Raw genomic sequence first — 19834 nt, forward strand, 5'->3', positions numbered from 1 at the left:
CCCGCTGTTTGACATCGCTGTCACTCAAAGCCCTGGTCAACACACACTCATACTTACACATACAGGAAAGTAATGCTGGCGACTGTGAGAAGAGGTGAGTAAAAGACAAAGAGAGCAAGTGCGAGTCATTGATGAGAAGGGGTGAGGTGAAGTACAGCTACGGCGCAGGGGTCGGCCTTTTATCTTAAAGCAGAATATCTGAGCAGTGGTGACTGCACTGTGAACTGAAAAGTGCTTCAATATTTTATCACTGCAGCTAAGCCAGGCATCAGAAGTTATTTTTTCCCCCCACGTCTTGGTCCATGACAGCCCCAAATGTCACCGGTGATGTGGCGGCATAGGTGGAAAGTGAGATACGAACACTGCACATAGTCACTGCTCTATTTCTGTCTCTATTTCATCTTTTTACTATTTTATTTTTTGGATTCTCTTTTGCTTGAGTTGAAACTTGTGAAGCACACAAGTAACGCGTTTTAAGTGGCCCGGACGTTTGCCCCGTCACGTGCAGAGACTTCAAAGAGCGAGAGGAGAAGACATTCACACAGTTTTAGCTGCTAAAATGACCAGAATTATTGCGTCAGAACAAAATAGTCCTGCCTGCTGAACACTGTAGCCATGTATTTACACAAAGCTCTGGCTGGGCCCTTGGGGGGGAGCAGGCTGCAGGCTTGTACTTCCTCCTCTGCATCTCTGTGCAGTTTTCTCCAGCTCCCTCCCACAGCCCCCTACTTTTACTTAACTTCTTTACTGAAAATGAGGACAAGCACATGCTAATTTAAAAGTCTCATCCTGGCTATAGTTACTTGAGTCCACCTTGCATGTGTTAAAGCCCATCCTCGTTCCATTATGCACCTGTTTAGTGTTTGATCAAGGTGACGCTGGCTGTTGACAGGGGAGCCCTTAAAACGCGGAGAAAACAACAACAACAAATAAATTCAGGGATCCGCAGACAAGGACAACAAACACACTTGGGAAATCAAAAATGTAATGTTTTATTTTTTTCTTGGATAAAGTTCAGAACTGAACAATGAATAGATAAACATAAAGCCGATTAGTTTTACTAATACTGGTGCATTATTAGAACACGGCAGCTACTGTACATTAGTGTTCATTGTACTATCATCATGTAGGACTATATACAGCAGCGGGTCAAATTTCACATTATGATTAAAAAACTATATGCGTCAGTTTTCAGATACCTGCGACTAATTGCTTTGTAGATCCACTGTGATCTGATGAATTGTTATGCACAGGGGTGAATGGTAAAACTTCTGCATTATATTGTTGAAATTGCACTAAAATGTTTCTTAAAAAAAGATACTTCATGAAATGGAAGACAAAGGGAGCAATGTGGATTTATCATGGAGATCAAGTTCCGTTGTAGAGGATATAGCACCTCATATGGATTCCTCTGAAATCACAGAGGCGCATCAAACCGGATCAATACGAATCATGGGATACAATTACCATGTGTTTTGAATCTTATCTCCCTGAATGCATGCAATATATGTGATTCAACTTGCACATAATATGATTCATGAAAGAACAAGCGGCGGAGCGCTGTTGCTGTACTCGACGTAGTTCGACTTAAATAGTTTTATAAGCACCACATGGCCTTTCCCCAGAAGCCCATTATATTGCTGCTGACTGTACTGGCTGTGCAAATCAGGGGCTGAAGAGTCACTGTGCACCCTGGTATAGAAAACTTCACTGATATTTAATATAACTGCAGACACACACACACACACACACACACACATCTTCTTCCCCGCGAGCTAACATGAGGGATACTAAGGAATTGATTGAAAATGGAACCAAATGAGATTGAGCTTTTGTGGTTTCTGGCTATATATATATGTTCAAGATCAGAAATAAATCAGCCAAAGGTTCAGATGGAGAGAAAAAGGAGTGGTATAATATGTGTGCAGTGTGTGTGTGTGTGTGCAAGAGACAGCCACAGAAAGAGTGGTGAGAGAGAGAGAGAGACTATTGATCAAGCAAAACTGTGCTGCATGTCAATATGGGAGAGTGGAATGACACAAAATAGGGGGAGGCAATATTTATTAAGCTCTGTGTGTGTGTGTGTGTTTGCACAGCGGGGAAGGTTGCACTGATTGGCTTCGAGAACGACAAACACGTCGTCATCTGCATGCGATTCATGCCTGGCTACGTAGTGTATGTGGCGAAAAATGCAAGTGTTAAGATCTCTGTATACAGTATAGTGTATAATCCGCACACAACATTGAACACCAAAGCCAATGAATAAAAAAAAAAAAAAGGACAGAGGGACAGTGGGGGAAGACAAAGCCAAAGCTATTGGCAAGGGATAGAGGTGATAACAGGAAATAGGACAGCTAAATTTAACTGTAGTAACCATGGTGGTAGTGGTAAGAGTGGAGAATGCTACGGTGGGGTGCAAAAGAAAACAATGAGGGAGCAAAGCAATTCTTTCCACTCTTCTTCTACAGCATCTCAATAAGAATAATAATAATAATAGTAATAAAAAAAAACTTTAATTGTCAATGCTGTTCATTCAGGGAATAGGAAGGTTAAGGGCTAGCCCACTCAATTGTTTTCTATTACAGAGGAGGATCTCCAAATCCCTAGTGATGATGGCAACGAACGTGGCAGTGTCCACGTTTGTGGAAAATAGTGTAAAAATCCCTGTCCAGCTCGACAACAGACTACAGTTTACAACATAGCTTATGTCTAAAAATCCTGTTTTCGGGGAGGAAAAGTGTGGGTAGCCATCGTCTAGTTTAAAAAAGATTGATCGCAAGACTTCACGCTCTTCAACGCAGGCACATGCATAAAATTGGACACCATCTAACTCTGGTAAAGTGTGAACACACTTGGCAGGGTTTAGTTCGACGTGTGCACGGTATAAAAGACAAGTGCGAGGCATAAACTCTCTGACACAGTCTTTTTATAACTTATAGCCTGAGAGAGGGAAAGAAGAATGAGAGAGACATCCGTCAAGTTACTTTATGTTGTTATCGTCAGATAAAATATCAATCACATGAATAAGAAAAACATTGTCTTCATTTATTCAGGAAAGTGAGCAGAACTGATGAATGTCAAGCCTTGTCGATACTCATTTAGATATTGGGTAAAAGTCCACAAAGTCTCATAATGCATTTCTATGTCGTTAGCAACAAAAAGAATATTGCTGTTGTAAGCACATTTTCAACCATTTTGAAGGGGAGTGGGGTCATTTTCTTTTTTCTTTTTTTTTAAAGCAAGGGTTGGCTAAGGTTTCTGGTCAAGTATGGGCTGTGGGTGCAGCCTCAATGTTGATACAGCGCTTTGCTTAATGGTGTTATATTTGTGCGCTTTTCCCTCCCACCTTGCTTTTAAAAGCTCTTAGGGTAGGAATACTGTGTCAGGCATGTTTCCTCAAAAACAGTTCAAAACAAGATAGATACATCTGTAGTCAGTGCTCTGCCAGACACAGAGAATGCGAAAAGATTCACGGAGACCAGTCAGACGCTCCAGCTGCCTCTCCCTCACCATTCCGCACGCAAGTAAAGAACGTCTCCCTGATGAATCCCGGATAACAGATTTGCTCAAGCAAACCCAATTTTACAGAGATACATTTACAGGGCTGCATTCAGAGAGAAGTGGGCTGTCATCACTTGCGATTATTAATGTGGTTCCTGCTCTGCTCAAGGACACTTGTCTACTTTGTTATGCTCATATGCCTGGCCACAATTGATTCCTGGCCCTCCTCAGATGCACTGCCAGGTAAACCTATGCGATTGTGTGTGTGTGTGTGTGTGTGTTACGAAAAAAAGAAAGCTCTTTCCGAGTGACCCAAATCTGAGCACATTATGCAGTGTCCTAGGAGTTACCTCTCAGTGATGAAGAAGACCCAATTAATTCTAAAAAAGCCTGTTTACGATAAACATGATACTCTGTATTTTTGCAATGGAAAATTCACAAAAGAACAGACACTGTCAAAGCCTCCTGTCCTCAACTGAACTACCTCAGATCATTAGTCGAGTGTTTAGAGAAGCTGTCATTCAGTTTGACTGAACACAAGTGAATTCCCCGCCATATTCATACCCAGTAAAATAAAAACATTGAGAAATCAATCACAACCCCACTTTCCAATTAAGCCAAACTGAACCTGTTGCCATGGGAATACCCTGTGCGGTGCTATTGATAAATTGTTAATCTAGAATTTTTTTTAAAAAAGCATCAGATAAGTCAGAAGTCCCAGTCTAGAAATCACAAAGCATGAGATAGCTGTCAGATTGTGATGAGAGTTTGAGGAAAAAAAAGGAAAAGAGGAGGCTGAACTGATTCTACACTCCCCCCCCCCTTTCCTCACAAGCCATGGAAGAGGAGCTTTGAATAGAGTGCCATCACACTTGCTCTCCCTCTGTCGACATCATCTTGTGCTCTTGGATGTTCTCCTTTGTACCGGTCCCCATCCCTGTGATGTCATCTGTCAGAGTACAGAAATCAAAGATACTGGGGAAGGAAAATGCAGCGCGAGGAGACCCGAGTGAAAAGTCCAAAGCAAACCATGGGACGCATACACTGTCGGGGGAGGTTTTTACTAATGCTGCAATCACAGCAGCTAATAAGAAAGTATTTACATCCTCATGAGACTAAATAAGTTCTCTCGCTGGACACAACAGACACATTTCGGGGGGTACATGTGAAGGAGGGAAAATAAAATGTATTAAATTGTCACAGCTTGAAATCATGCAGTGCCATGCACCTTGTTGTTTATTAATTCTTTCGGGAAAAGGGCAGTAAAGGATACTCCTGATTTATCACCCTCCTCCGCCACCATCATTTATCACTTCACTAGCCACCGGATTCAGGCTCACTACGTTTCCACTTGGGGAATTCCATTACTGGTCCGCGGACAGAGCAGGAGATGTAATAGTAGTTTTAGTCCAGCAGAAAATATAACAACCTCTGTTTGAATGGAAGTCAGTTTGCTCGCGACACTGATGCTCCCGGTTTTCAATGAGTGCGGACACGCTCTACATACTCTCGCACAGGGACAAGAACTGCGCCTTTATTACCACCTGAACAAGGCAATTACAAAACTAAATGGAACATGGACCGATTTCACACGTGTGCTTCATTCAAGAACCATTTTTGTAAGAAGAAATACTACGAGCTTCAGTTGAAGTGTGTTTTTAAAAGTATGTTACTTTTAGTTCCTATGAAACATTAACCCTTTAGTGCTCAGGTGCACCCATAGTAAAATGCTGTGGGAATACTACACAACTCCTTATATGGACATCCTGGGTGTGTGTGTGTGTGTTTATAGGTCACATATTCAGGCTTTCTTATGTTTTGTTGAGTCAAAGTTATGATTAATTTTATATAGAATTTTTAGTAGTGATGTAAAGTAGCAGTACTTGTGCAGAAGTCACACAATTAGACCGTTTTTCTTTTCTTTTTGTTCATAAAAACAAGCCAAGTATACTTTTAACTGTGACATGTCACAACTGTCACACTTTTAAACATTTCGAGTATTTTTTACTAGTGAAAAATATTGTGTTTTTTTCATTAGAATGGCCAATGCTGTGCAGAAAAAAAAATATAAGACAATCAATCTTACAGTACATTCTTATACCCTCTGTAATAGAAACAAGCAGCCAAAATGCTCTGTATTCTGAGGGTTAATTCCAATATGGTAGCACATAACAGATCAAAAATATCATCTGCTAGATTCCTCAAACTGATCCATTTTTGGGTTGCGTTTGGAATTCGCTGTCTTCCACCATACAGTCCGATCTAGAGTTTAATTATTTCAAATGATTAAATTATACCGTGATGCAGTATTACTTAGTAAAGTTACCGCACTCGAAATGATTATGGCCTGTTGCCAGTGATATGGGATTCTTGCAGCAGCGGGGGAAGAGTGTAATGGGAGATGTGGAGGGAACAAAGGGCCATGGAGGTGAGCGAGTTTAAGAAAAGGGCAGGAAGGAAAAAAAGCAGACAAGGTGAAGAGGAGACTGTCAGCTCAACTTATCGACAGATTAAACCCCACGGGGATAAATACAAGCAAGGTGTGAGTTTATATGCGGGCGCATGTGTGTGTGTGTGTGCATCTGTCAGTCCTGATGATCTACCGTGCCGACTTGAGTAAAGGTCTGTCTCCTTGCTGATGCCCTATGGAAAAAGAAATTGGCATTCCCAGCAGAGTTCCCTGAGTGTTTGGGAGTGTGTGTGTTTGTCTGGAGGCGATCAAGCACATAACGGACAATATGAGGTTATCAGGCTGCCTGTCTCTTTTTTGCAGTATTTCCCCCACCACCACCACCAGATCCTAAGTGTTGACAGTATTACGTAATATTTAATAAATGCCAGGAGTGCAGATTTCCCTAAAGCTGTATTTGCTATTTCATTAGGTCAGCAACGTCCATGGCGAGTTTTATTTTTTTGCCTGACGTGCACAGAAATGCACATTCAAAACTAATGCACAGTCAAACTCTGCTCCTGTTTCACTGATGGCCCGTTTCATTCTACATGTGTGATGATGAACATATGAATTATTGGACTCTTCTGTTCAGTGGATGAATACATATCATGTGGTATCTGCGAGTGTGTCTGAATCACCAAATTCAATCAGGTCCAAAATATTGACACTAGTCAGATGTGCAACGCTGCTATTTGCAAAGCGCCAACAAAATAATTGACTAATATGAAATGTGTGAACAAGTGCCTGAAGGATATAATTGCTTTCCCTCGTCTTTTCTTTTACTGGATACGCATGCAGAAATATCCCCAAGGTTTGCATGTGGCTGGAGAGAGCTCACATCCATTACAAGGCCACATTAAATTCCCTTCTATTTACGTTGTGGCGTACGATCTCAAGACTTTAATTAAAACCAAGAGAAGAAAATGTGCTCTTATGCAACACAGGTGCCAGGATTAATCGACCAGCATCACGGTCAGAGGCAGAGGTGCAGAGTAGATTCCCTCTCATTGTTTCCTTTTCATACTCAACACTTCCAGTCATTGGACTATTAAAGGAAAAGCACATTTTAACCCAAATCCATATGCTGAGCCAAGCCACGACCGTCACCTACTGCCCTCAGCATCAAAGGGGAAATAATGTGGCCATCCACCCTCACCCAATCCACTCCGGGCTATTGACATGGTGACTTCTAAATCCAATGGGATAAGCACAGCCATCTTTGAGGGGGAAACCAAAATTGCCTTTGCACGCCCAAACACCATTTCATTCCTCTCTCACGCTTCTCTTTCCTCTGCTTTTGCCATACATCCTTTCAGCCCTCTGTTAATGCGTTCACTCACAGTGCCTGCAAAAGGAGAGATAGCTGCACCTCACCAGTACCACCCCTCTCCTGTAACTCGTTTCTAGAGTGGTGGAGAGGGTGTTTGTGTAAAAGTGTGTGTTTGAGTATATTTATAAAAAAAAGAAAAAGAAAAGAAAGAAGCAGAGTAATTACTTAGGATTCACACTGTGTTTCTGGCCTAATGAGGTGACGGTTAATTGCTAGGTCCGAACAACAGCTCTTAGGGACTGTGAGAGAGGAGACACAGAGGAGGTGGGGGTGTGAATAACAACAATCAATTAAGTTATAGAGAATATCAGGCCAAAAAAAACAAACAAACGCAGTCACTCCCCGACACTGAATTGGCTTTCATGCATAACAATGCTTGCCTTTCCCAGGGGGCATCTTTGGTGAAAGAAGTGGATTTCCTTTATTGGATCGGGTGTTTTGATGGGATGTGTTTTTTTCTCCCCTTTCTCTCTCCTCTCCTCCTGAGAGGTTTCCAGCTAAGCTCATGCTGAGATTGGACCGAGTGGTTTCAGCTGGTCTGTCCTGATGCACACTGTGCTGAGCGCATGAGACCATGTTGCAACCAGTGTGACCTTCATCACAACAAGTGGCCTGACAAAATATTAAATCTAAACCGAGTGGATTACACAAACAGCGGAGCGAGGATCCGTGAGTCGGTGCTGCTAGAGAGAATTCTTTTTCTTTCTAATGCTGCATTTCAAGTGATGCAGACAAATGGTCACCTATAGAGTCTGTGAAGAGGATGAGAGTGAATGCATTTCAGTGATCAGGTCTTATTAAAGTTTGTTGAGGGGGGGGATGGCACGAGGGCAGACGCGTGACTACTGCCCACTGCAACCTATCAACTCTATAAAGCATTAACAGTAGGCTAGCAGAGACGGGCAGTGAAACACTTGGTCTTTCGGAGTCGATGTTGCACAGTATAATGGCAGCCATGTGGAGGAAATAATCCACTAAAATAAGAGCTACAGTAAAAATCGCACAGAAAAAAACAGCGCTAGTATAAACTGAAAAGCTCATTTTCAGCCTCTTAATCAACAGAAGTGGAGGTTTCAGATAAAAGTATAAAGATGCGCCAAATCTGGCACTAATCTTTACAGTGTGTCGGGTATAAGTAACGCAGTTAAGGCGGACAGCTCACGTTTGAATTACATTCCCAGAGGCACGAAGAGTGACGGGCAAATATCTTAAACCCCTGTTGGAGGCTGCAGGTGGATACTGCGGTTGGCGGCAAATGGAAACAGGCAGAAAGAGATGAACGGGAAGTGGTGCAGTTTAAATAGACCACTTGTACCTAACTGACACAACGAAGTACGCAAAATCTGTTCATCGCAAAGTCAAAAAGCCACTATTGTTATATAGCTGGTGTCTCGCAGCTAAATTGTCCGATTTATGAATGTGCTGCAGTGGTATGAAATTGCGGGACACGCATTTCCCAGTATAGAATTTGCTTCGGCGATAAAGCTTTTGGAAAAAAAAAGAAGTATATTATGCTCTAAAGCGTGGGAGTGTTTGTGGAGGACAAAAAAAAAGGAGGTACACTGAAATCTGCAGAGCTACAAAACACGCTGGCACTTTGCATTCAATTAGTATGCCTGACTGTGCTATGCAGCGGCAGCTGGATTCAGCCTACCTATGCATATGTGTTGCGCTCACCAAGCGAAAAGCGTACAGTTAAACAAAGAATGGCGCGGCGTTCTCCTCCCAGCCTCTCCATTCCTCTCTGTCTGCTATTCTCTTGGTCTAAACAGAGAATGGGGGAGCAAATCCCTCGTACAGCGCACACTTACACAGCATCTCTGTCTGAGTTGTTCCAGATGAATAAGGCAGAATACCAAGTGGCCCACTTATATGCTACGCAGAGACAAATAGACCAGTCAATCACTGCAGGCTGCTGCTGAATAACAAACACGCGCTGCTGTGAGAGTGTGTGTGCAAGTGTGTGAGAGAGGAACAGCTTCTTTTTGTTATTTGTTGTTCCACAATGCATCTGTGTACATGAACATAGTGGTATAGCATGCGCAACAACCTCTCGTTCCAATTGAATGTGATGTTGCTGTGTTTTCAGTGTTACGGTAAATGCACCAGATGTTTCCTCTTAATATGAGCATGGGAAGGGGGAAAAAAAAAAAGGCCATTTTACAAGTGGTATACATTTGAGAGAAAATACAGCTGGAGAGTGTAGATGCAGAGGTTACCTCTGCAGACACGGACGGATGCTTCACACCAACCTCGGTTATACATGCTCCTTCTTTCAAGCTCTGCTTTGTGCAACAAATACATTGGAAATTTATACACTGGGATTGAATCACAAAGACCTAAAAACACTACAGTATTGTTCCAAACCAACTTCACCTATAAATCACTTTAGAGACAACACAGTTGGCCGAAGTGCTGTACACAGACATGACAAATAAAAGTGTAATGAAACAATCTCAAACTGAGTTAAAAAACAAAACAGGAAAAAATGTGTTTTAACAGAGGACTTAAAAACAGGAAGTGAGTCGGCCTGCCTGATGTGCAAAGGCAACGCATTCCACAGTTTCGGAGCAGCGACCCGAAAATGCGCGGCCACCTCGTCGTCTCGGGGACGACTAACATCGACTGGTCTGCCGACCTGAGAGAGCGCGAGGGAGCGTGCGACAGACACTGTGGGGCGAGACCATGACGACATTTAAAGACAAATAATCCATAAACGAACCGGGAGCCAGCGAAGTGCTGCTAAAACTGGAGGAAAGTGCTCCCGTTTTTCCGGACCACTTAAGAGCCCGAGCAGCGGCGCTTTGGACCGACATTAGTCGAGCAAGTGACGTCTGGCTGAGCCCAGCATAGGGGGGCAGTGCAGTGGTCCAAGCGAGTTGTGATAAAAGCATGGCTTAAAATCTCAAAGTGATGCCGAGAGATAAATGGTTTCGCCTTGGTGAGTTGTCTGTGAGTTGAAAGAAGCTGGATTTTACCAGTGGGTAAATTTAAGATTACTGTTGAGTCTAACACCCAGGTTTTATTGGCATAGGTGTCAAGAACTCACTTAAATGACCCAAATCAACATGTTAATTGTTCAATGCGATGATGCTCAAAAGCATTTTTGCACAAATGCATGAAGAAATTAAGACGGGACGATTGATTGGCGTTTCCTTTCCTCTATGAGAGGAAAAGCATCATTGTGAACTATGGCTGTCACTTACAGTATACACTCTCTGTGCGTGACACTATTCTGCTGTGTCAGATGGATGCACATTAATAAATGATGGCAATATACAGTGCAGTATAGCTTGGAGAGGCGGGGCCGTGCAGGAGCTCTCAGAAATAGTGCCTTGACCAGGGAGTTAAGGAGGTAAGAGAACGCGCAGCTCAACTACAAACAACTCAATTTTTGATGATACAGGGGAGCGAAAAAAACACAGAGGCAGATCCACATCATTGCATCACTGAATATAGCCTCGGCCTCTTAAACACCATCAAGCAGAGCAGAGAATCCTGGGAAAATCCAATTTCAGGACCGGCGCTTCATCGTGTCACACTCTATTTTGTCCCCTGTCCTTCCCTCTGGCCACTATAATGTGTGACTTCTAAAAAGGAACGCAGGCAACACTGGGTTTGGAGACATTCCAGTAAATAAAGCATGTAAAAATTGGATAAATCAGTCGAATAAGTGAGGACAATTTGAAAGTATTTATTCTTGACAGAGTAAAATAGCCTCTGCAGCAGCATTTGGAAAATAATGTGGCACTGAAAGTCCATTAAGACAAGGACTAATGGAACTAATGGCTCAAACTCCTTTTCAATTAGGGAACTCTGGGACTCAATAACCCCAACTTATTTGAAGTTTTTGTTTTTCATTTACGAAATACGAAAAAAATTACAAAGATTAAATGGTTTAGTAAAAATGTGTCAGGGACACTTGACTGGCTGAGGTCCAGCAGGTAATGACAATCCAATGGAGACAAATTCCTCCACTTTATCGGTTCTAATTCCTCACTGCCTGGAAAAAAAAAAAAAGTGCTGCACAATGGAGCCGTCTCTCCCTGTGAGCGCAACGTCTCCTCCGTTCAACCGTGAATCTACATTCATAAATAACAACTGCAGCGGCGTCAATAAAATTTTTTCCACAACCTTTCCACCCACAGTGAAACAGACAGCTCAGAAATTAAAATTGAGGAAATTAGCCTTGAGCGCTGATCTCGTGAAAAATGTTGAGTCATTCCGGTGATTTATTTTGGTGGAATTTGCACATTTCTTGAGCCACGTTTTTGTTCTAATAAAACAGCGTAGCCCTCGTACATGGACACTTCACCCACTGCACTCTACACTGTGACCTCCTCGATTTGGTCTTCTTCAAGCTGAAGTGAGAGCAACACTGGGAAAATAATTCTGCTATTTTCTCTCTCCCTGTCCAAATGTATGGGAAATAAATAAACGTTTGTGGGAGATTATGCCAAAAGTGTATGTGAACATCTGGTTTGTGCCTAGCAGGATCCATGCACGTGTGCACTATGCTGTGCGGCTGCTGAGTGATAACATGGCAGGTTGGTTTTCTATGACTCACTTTAACATTCTACCTCTTGTTTTGGTAGCACTCACGCACACATACAGTCGCTTTCATATGACGCACGGACGTACAGGCAGACAGAAGAACAACACAGGGACTAGTACTCTGGTTTCAGTAATTATAAACATGACCGGACGCAGAAAAAGTCCTACCTTGGTTTTGAGAGCAGGTTCAAGAAAAGAAAACTCCCCGAAAGGGTTGACAATTTCTGACGCGCGGCGCGTTCGAAAGGTTCAAGGAGGGAGAAGCTGCCTGCGTGGCAAAGTGAAGAAAGAAAAAGGCCGAGGCGGCGAGAGCTGAGCCAAAAGTTCAAACTCCGAGCGGCAGGGCTTCAAGGACAAGAGATGAAATAATGTCTTGCGGCATTTCAAGTCGACTTGAAATGAAGCCAGTCGAGAAAGCCTGAAGTGACGGCGTGGAAGGAAAGAAACACATTGCAGGAGAAACCAACTCGAGAAATGCATGCACACTGTGGAAAAGACTGACACACTTTGTATTTCGTAAAATATGTGAATTTAGTAGCTGTTTAACATTTTTTGAGTCGAGTGTTGAGTGTTTTTCCCAGTCTCATTTTTACAGATGTAAAATATACATGTGCTCAGATATTACAGATGTGTCACACTGTGGCATGGCAGCCTCTCACCAAGAAAACATTGCACATTGAACAGACACAAAGAGCAGTGAAGAGTGGACTCTCACAGGCAGCCGAATACACTGTCAGTAGTGTGTTAGTACTGTCGGATTTTCTTTGAACTTTAAAATCTTTTAGGGCTAAAACTGCCCAGTGCTTCGTCTAATAGTTGTTCCACTTAAGTGTTTCCTTTTCTTGGACTGCACTTACAGTCTACTTTTCTTTTGATACGTCTGCTGGTGAGGTCCTTTCCTCCGCTCTTCACACTCAGAAAACCAGTCGCACATTCCCCTATGTCTTTCCACGGAGCGCAGGCCGGTTTTTGCTCCCCCACTGCCACACACTTCTTCTCCTGTCATCTTTGAAACGAGCACGGTGAAACCACTTAGATGTCCCGGGCAAAAAAAAAAAACCCCACGGCGTGTAGGAATCAGCACCGCGCCGCTCTCCTCGCCTTCCCTTTATAATTTGCTCTCCTCTCTCAAGAAGCGGGGGCTCTTTCTGCTTATCTCAGCAAAGCTGTCACGGCGACAGAGCAGCTATTATTGCCATCTCCTCACTGTAGTCTTCCTCGAGCCGAAGAAACACCTTGCTAATCAGGCCCTTACTGTCACATGCTGCACAACTAACATTGTCAGCCAACTCCGCACAACAATCAAAGCTAAACTCTGTCAGAAAATGTTTGACTTAAAAGTAGGAGAAAGTAGGGCGAGGACGACGCGGCTTTACTCGGCACGGACCACTTAATAAGCAAAAAAGGACTTATGCAAACAAGTCTATTAGCCTGTCACCTAGCCTTTGCCCCTGTTTAAATCAATCCTGTGGAGTTTTGAATGCTAATTGTACACATTCTCTATCTCACCCAGTCGAGCCGTGCCACATTTGCAAACATTAAACACAGTCTGACCAAATCCTTTCTTATTGTGTATTAATATAACACTTTAATATCTCTAATGTGCTAAGGCGGCACCCACAATTGTGTCAACGACAGTGGCAAATCTTAATCCGTGCTCCAGAAAGAGCGAGTTCATCTTCCCTCACGCTAAAATTAGGTCTCTAAACGCAGCTGGATAACATCAAAGCCATGTAAGTGTCGTAGCTGCAACACAAAGCATTCACCAAATCTTTTTGCACTTATTGTCGGCCCCGGAACCAGAAAAGCACTTAAAACGAATGAAGAAAACAACGCCTTTCAGTACATCGATAGTACATTTGTTTCTTGCTCCACATCTTCCTGCTCTCCCTTGCTGCCAGCCACACAGCGGGTGGCCACATGGCAGGGACACCGGGATTCAAATCAGCGTTTCTCCTCACAGTGTGTGTTGGCAGTGCCTCACCAGCCCAGGAGCCAATCTCAAGGCCAGTGCTGAGTACAATCTGAGGCGTTACTATGACCGATAGGTAAGTGAGAGAATATTACAAGTGGCCAAGTGTTCACATGCGGCGCAGCATGCGGTTTTGATATTGACATTTAATCAATTAAAGGGGGAAATGTGTTCAATGTTGAATCATTAAGAGAGCTGAAACCTGTGAGGCTCTGTAGTGCTGTTTAAGCTGCACAGGGCGAGATATTTATGGATGCAAAAATGCCGGAGGAATCGTCTTATTAGCGTTAATGCCAAGTTAAGACTGTAGAAGAGTATTAAAAATTGGCGAGCCTGGATATTTAACAGTCTCCTAAAGAGCTGTAGACGAGTACAATGGGAAAGAGCTGGTCGCACCAATCAGTGTGTTTACGAGCAAGTCCGATTTTAGTCGGACTAAGAAGATAATTTGGTTTTCTTAATGTCATATAAACACATTAGTCTGACCAAAATTGAGATTGAGGTCTTAGTCAAATTAACATACCTATATAATGCGATTCATAGTCCGATTATTCATCAGACTGAAGTCGGACTTGGTGTTCTGCGCATGCACCAAAATGTCCTCCTCGGTCAAACTACATGATTGTTTTTCTGTGACATAAAGGTCTCCTCCGTATGTGTACTCAGACTCTGCAAGTTGTCCTACTCAGCTTGATTAAACTGTGCATGTGTGAGTACATGAGATAGTATGCTTTTGTTTTTGTTTAAATTAACTGTATTAAAACTAATTAGAGTAATGTGAAATGTGTCCCATGCAACTTTGGCTTAACAAGCACCAGCCGCACGTATCCACCGGCAAATATCTCTTCCTGCTCCACTCACTCCAGCCACAGTCGCACACGTAAACCATTAGCAAGGTTTTCCCACTTACGGTCATTGCAGAATGAGCCACCATAGGACGTCATGGTGCAGTCGCAGGTGAAGCCCTCCCACTGCTGGAGACACACCCCCTGATGGTAGCAGGACTCCTCCGTACAGGTGGTACTGGGTCCTGAGGGGAATGAGCGAAAAACAAATCAAGAGTTTCGTTTTCGGTCCAAGCGTAAACAAATGTCACGTGCAGGATCATAATTGATGAACAGAAAGCAGTCTATGTTAAGGAGCGAGGCATAGTATTTATAGCTCTTTTGGCTGTGACAGACAGAAAAGCCTCAGGCAGCGCTGCTGGCCCTCCACTGCTCTCTGCAACAGCAGCTGAAGGTCATTTTTAAGGCTCTACATGATATTTACACTTTACCTGTAATGTGGAAGGTGCGCTGCTACACCACCAAGTAACTTCAGTCGATTTAAACCCCATATTCAGTGTTTTTAGAGCACGGCTCACTAACGTGAAAACTGTGAAAAAATAAATCATCAACACAATTTCCAATACTTGTGTCGAAAGGACTAAAATCAAATGCGGCAGCCTTTTGCCGACAGACTGAAAATGATTTGATTAATGTGGCTTAGAACTGTGTTCATATTAAACCTGACATTATTCAAGGTTGAAACCTGGTGTAATTAGAGGACCGGGGGCACATTTGCATTGGGAATCAGCGTTGGTAGCTGCGGTTTAGTGCGCGCGCCTGTGAACGCGCATGCCTGCTTGTGTGTTTGTATAGGGGAGGCACGAGGGTGCGCTCTCCTGTTGCTCTCTCCCATAGTCATGGATGGCTGAAGATATTTAAATTGTCAATTAGAAACTCCGCCGTTGTAATTTCTCCGCGGAATTCCAACCACTTACTCAGACAGGTACTGAGTCAGACTTCCTTGAAAACTCTTTACAGTCTAAATCACTTTCCTTCACACTGTATATACTATTGACCCAGCAGGCAAATCTCACATGAGTTGAGATTATATTAAAACATAATTTATTAAGTGTCTGCCTTGACTGACTCTATCCTCTTAGAAACTAGCACCGACGACGGAAATGAGAAACAAACAAAAACAAGTTTTCAAATAACTGCTCTCAAAATTAGATGGAGGGAAAAAGGAGCTGAATAATAGATAAAAGATAAGCACGCAGATTAAGTCTAAGGCAAGAGACGTCTAAAAATAACTACATGTGGTGGTTATCTTGTTGGTGATGGTGTGTGTGTGTAGGGGGGGTTCTCATTAAAATCTCAATTAAGCACAAACATTTCCGAAGAACCATGGTTCAGTGCCAGACTAATTTGTTTCTGCATAGATAAACCAATATGTCACTGTGCCTTTTACAAATGGCCCAATTAAAAAAAAGAAAGCCCCACCTTTTCAACCGCCCCAATAGAAAAATAAATAATCAAAACGTACCAATTCATAACAGCTTTCGCTCCGCTCAAAAATGTCCACTTAAACTGAATTAAGCTCCTATCAGCTCGTTCTGTCGGCGTCAAAGCCCCGTTGTTGCCCCATTAAAGGTTTCCCTCGAGGAGCTAATTATGCACTATGTCGTAATTAATAACCACGTAATGTAATCCTTACCCTTTCTTTCAACTATTGATCCACTAAACACTACCTCTCTAAGTGTGCCTGAGAAGAAAATGAGGTGTCTTGGGTTTGTTGGAGCACAAAAAAAAAACAAAAAACTCCTGAACAATATGAGGAGAGAATGAGTTTTACGTCACAGTAGCAAGCCGCTGTCACCTGTTCCTTCAACTATCAGCTGGGTGACATTTGAAACATCTGTTATTGTCAGTCAAAAATAGGCCACAACGCTGCAATGCTGAGTTTTCAATAACTGTGGGCATGAAAACACCTCTATTCAGCTTCTTTAACTATGGCCTATCTCACTATCTCAAAGTTTTAAAGACACTAATCTAGGCTTTTCTTTAACATCTCAGCTGGATTATTGTTATTCTCTGTACGTGGGCTTAGACCAGTCATCTATCCAACGACTACAGCTAGTCCAGAACGTCGCCGCTCGACTTCTGACTGGAAAAAATAACCCATGTCGCGCTCCCTCCACTGGCTTCCTATTTGAATAAGGATTGATTAAATGGTACTGTTGGTTTGTAAAGCTCTTAAAGGTTTGGCACCATCTTACATTTACCCATTGAAAAATATCTGCCTCCAACTTTCTAAATCACTTTTAAAGCCCCACCCTCTTCTCCTTGGCCTTCACTTCAAGATAAGAATAGAAAAATGTGTCATACTGACGGTATGTAAGATGGTACAAGCAGGTAAAGTTCTACACAGATGGAGCCAGTGGATCGAAACATAATAAATACAGGCGCGGGTATGTGAAAAAGCCTTTTGCAAGAAGTCTGCGCTGCCCGAGTGCTCTCGTTTGGCAACGATTTGAATACAACGGTCGTTCATTTATATTTAAAAGTAACAAACTACAGCTTTTAAAAAAAACGGAAGTGGGTCGTAAAAAGCACACAATGTTGAGCAGCAGCTGCAGCACATGTTGGCCGTTGTGATCCACTTATCTTAAAATGTATTTAACTGTGAAACATCTGCCTCAGTCAGTGTGTCCTGTTATTGTTCTGCAATGTCACTGTCTTCATATAAATTTCAAACTGTATGTTCTTGTTTCTGTGTTCCTCCACACTTGAGTTACCGTGAGTCAGCAACTATGTTTTTTTTTTTTGTCTCTCTCTGGCCCTCTTCCCTGTTTCACTCCTCTTTCCCTTTTCTTGCTCTTATGATTCGCTAAAGGTAGAAGAGTTCAACAAGAACAAGGTCAGCGTTCTGGCCTTGGTCTGGCCTTACAGGTCTAGAGAGACCGGTCCAGCAGCCACCTCTGACCACTGAGTATTCCCAGTCCACGACGATGACCTCAGAGGCGAGTCATTTAAGACTTTGGCAGCGCTCCATGTGTGGTGCAACGCTGCATTTTGGAAAAAAGTCACATTAAACACCGTCATCTTTGGGACTTTGGTATTGTAATTTAGCTGATTTGTTTTGTATCTTCTCTGTTGTATGTAAATTGGTTCAGAATTTGATTACAGCATAATTAGATAACAGAAATAATGTTCTGGATTTGATCAGAGAGATTACCCAGTCGTGATTGTTTTTGCTGTCTTTCTGTAATATCAACAAGGGGATACATAAATTTGCAGAAGCCTCGGGTCATTCTATCCCATTCTTTGCCTGAAAAGTGCCACCGCTCTATCACCGATAAATTGCACTGCTCAGCTCACTGGAATATCCGCTCATTAAATAATATTAGCATCCACTATGGGTGCCTGCAGGAGTCAATATGACGGCTTGACGTAGTTCTAAACTGTGTCTGAAGTGAAGTAATTGTGTTGTCTAACTCTAGGTAGGTAATAAGGCTGGCTGGCAGAAGTACTAGCATTAGGGATCAAGGGGGGAAGGGGGGGGCGGGCTTGATCGGTGCCGCATCGAGTCAGCCAGTGTGGCCCTCGGGGGAAATCAAGTTTGTGCTCGCCAGTGCTCAGTATGCCATTGAGACGTGGTGTCGTGGACAGGGTAAAGGGTGGGGTGTGTGGCAGGCAGGGAAAATGCTCCAGCTAAAAAGCTAAAGGAGAGCGAGAGAGAGATCCCACACTCATGCAGATTTCACGGCGGCAATAGAGAGGATATACCGACGACGGGGGAGTGTGACTGTAAACACTGTCCACAGCGGAGAGTATCTGGGTGTGGTTACTGGCGCACATCGGGGAGCTGCAGCTGCACTGAGTTACTGTAGTGGCGTCGTCTCTTTACTGGAAGCTCAGTGTGCAGATGGCAGGCTTGCATGTAATCAGTCCATAGAGGCAAACAGATTGGATTTATGGACGCAAATGAAAACTGAAAAAAAAAAAAATGTAGAGTGGCTTGTTTCAAACAGAGGAGAAGAAAAGTGGCGTGTCAACAATGCCTTTGTGTTTGCGCCAATGTGTCGATAAAACTGCTCGACGAGAACATTTTGTTTATCTTTTTTAGCAACAGTTAACGCAGCGTAAATACGAGTGTGTGAAACACTTGGCAGTAAATGACATGGCCTTGTTATGACATCCACATCTAAACAACCGACATTAAATGTACACAAAAAGGAGACTACAGCTGCAACGCTGACCCCCCTGATGGTCATGTTGTAAATGTTTGAGAACATCGGATTATAACAACACATGAACAAAAGCTATGAGGCACTGTAAGTGAACATAATGCATACTGAGTATTCTGCAAACTACTGTATTAATACATTAACAATGAGTGCAAGCTTTCTTGGTCCAATATTCATACACGTCCAACTCATAATTCTGCATTCAACAAATAAAATAAGTCATTCCATTCCTAATAAAACAAACTGATATTAACTCTTCGCGCACACTCACCGTCGCAGCCTCGTTCCACCTGACCCACCCTGTGGAGAGCATCTGCAATCAGGTCGGGGAGTCTCCCATTCAGGTCCACGGAGGCCAGACAACCCTGGTACCCGTCCCGGGACGCAATCAGCTTGGGCAGATTGCTGTACATGTTCTTCGCCACACCACCGATATACAGCTCTCCTGCAAAACACGCACAGACACATTTTTACACCTTCGAAGTTGAGAGACACAAGTCTGGCTTTTGGCAGCGTTAGCACACAGGTGCCAGTACTCTTCTTGCTTGATAGAGATAACGAGTGGATTCCGTACACCGTGCACCACTGGAACGTGTCAAAATAAAGCTTGTGGTGTCGATCATTCGCACTAACCCAATTTGATGATTCCACACTGCAGGAAAACACTGTTACGACCCCAGGGTCTTTCTTCACTTTCCTTGTGTGTATGTGCCTGCATGTGAGTGTGAGATGGGTTACAGGTGTGTGTCCAGGTGGACCCTGGGAGCTGATTAGCCCTGCACAGTAGGTTCCAGTACGAGAGGCCTGATCATCGCAGCTGCGGTGGACTTCCTTGAGCCACTCACAGCCAGACTGTTTGTAATAAACCTTTAAAGTGGTTTGTTTTACTTGTTGCTGGTGGTTTATTGGGAGTTGGGAAGAGCTAAGTCTCCACATTCCTGTTGCGATCAGGTTTTCCCCTAGGCCTGGTCGTAACATGCACATTTATTACCTACTACGTCATGTTTGGGG

At 43.1% G+C, this 19834-nt stretch overlaps 1 protein-coding gene across 5 annotated transcripts in view; it reads right to left on the minus strand.

Moving 5' to 3' along the window:
- The window catches only part of LOC122766875 (neurexin-2-like), a 563355-nt gene that overhangs the window by 238988 nt on the left and 304533 nt on the right, over positions 1 to 19834 (minus strand). For all 5 annotated transcript variants that reach the window (XM_044022084.1, XM_044022083.1, XM_044022085.1 and 2 more), the window contains 2 exons: positions 19095 to 19268; positions 14720 to 14839 (listed from right to left, as the gene is read on the minus strand). In XM_044022084.1, coding sequence (XP_043878019.1) covers positions 14720 to 14839; positions 19095 to 19268 — 294 coding nt within the window. The remainder of the gene's footprint in view (positions 1 to 14719; positions 14840 to 19094; positions 19269 to 19834) is intronic.

The sequence above is a fragment of the Solea senegalensis genome, linkage group LG3, assembly GCF_019176455.1.
Source record: "Solea senegalensis isolate Sse05_10M linkage group LG3, IFAPA_SoseM_1, whole genome shotgun sequence".
NCBI lineage: Eukaryota > Metazoa > Chordata > Actinopteri > Pleuronectiformes > Soleidae > Solea > Solea senegalensis.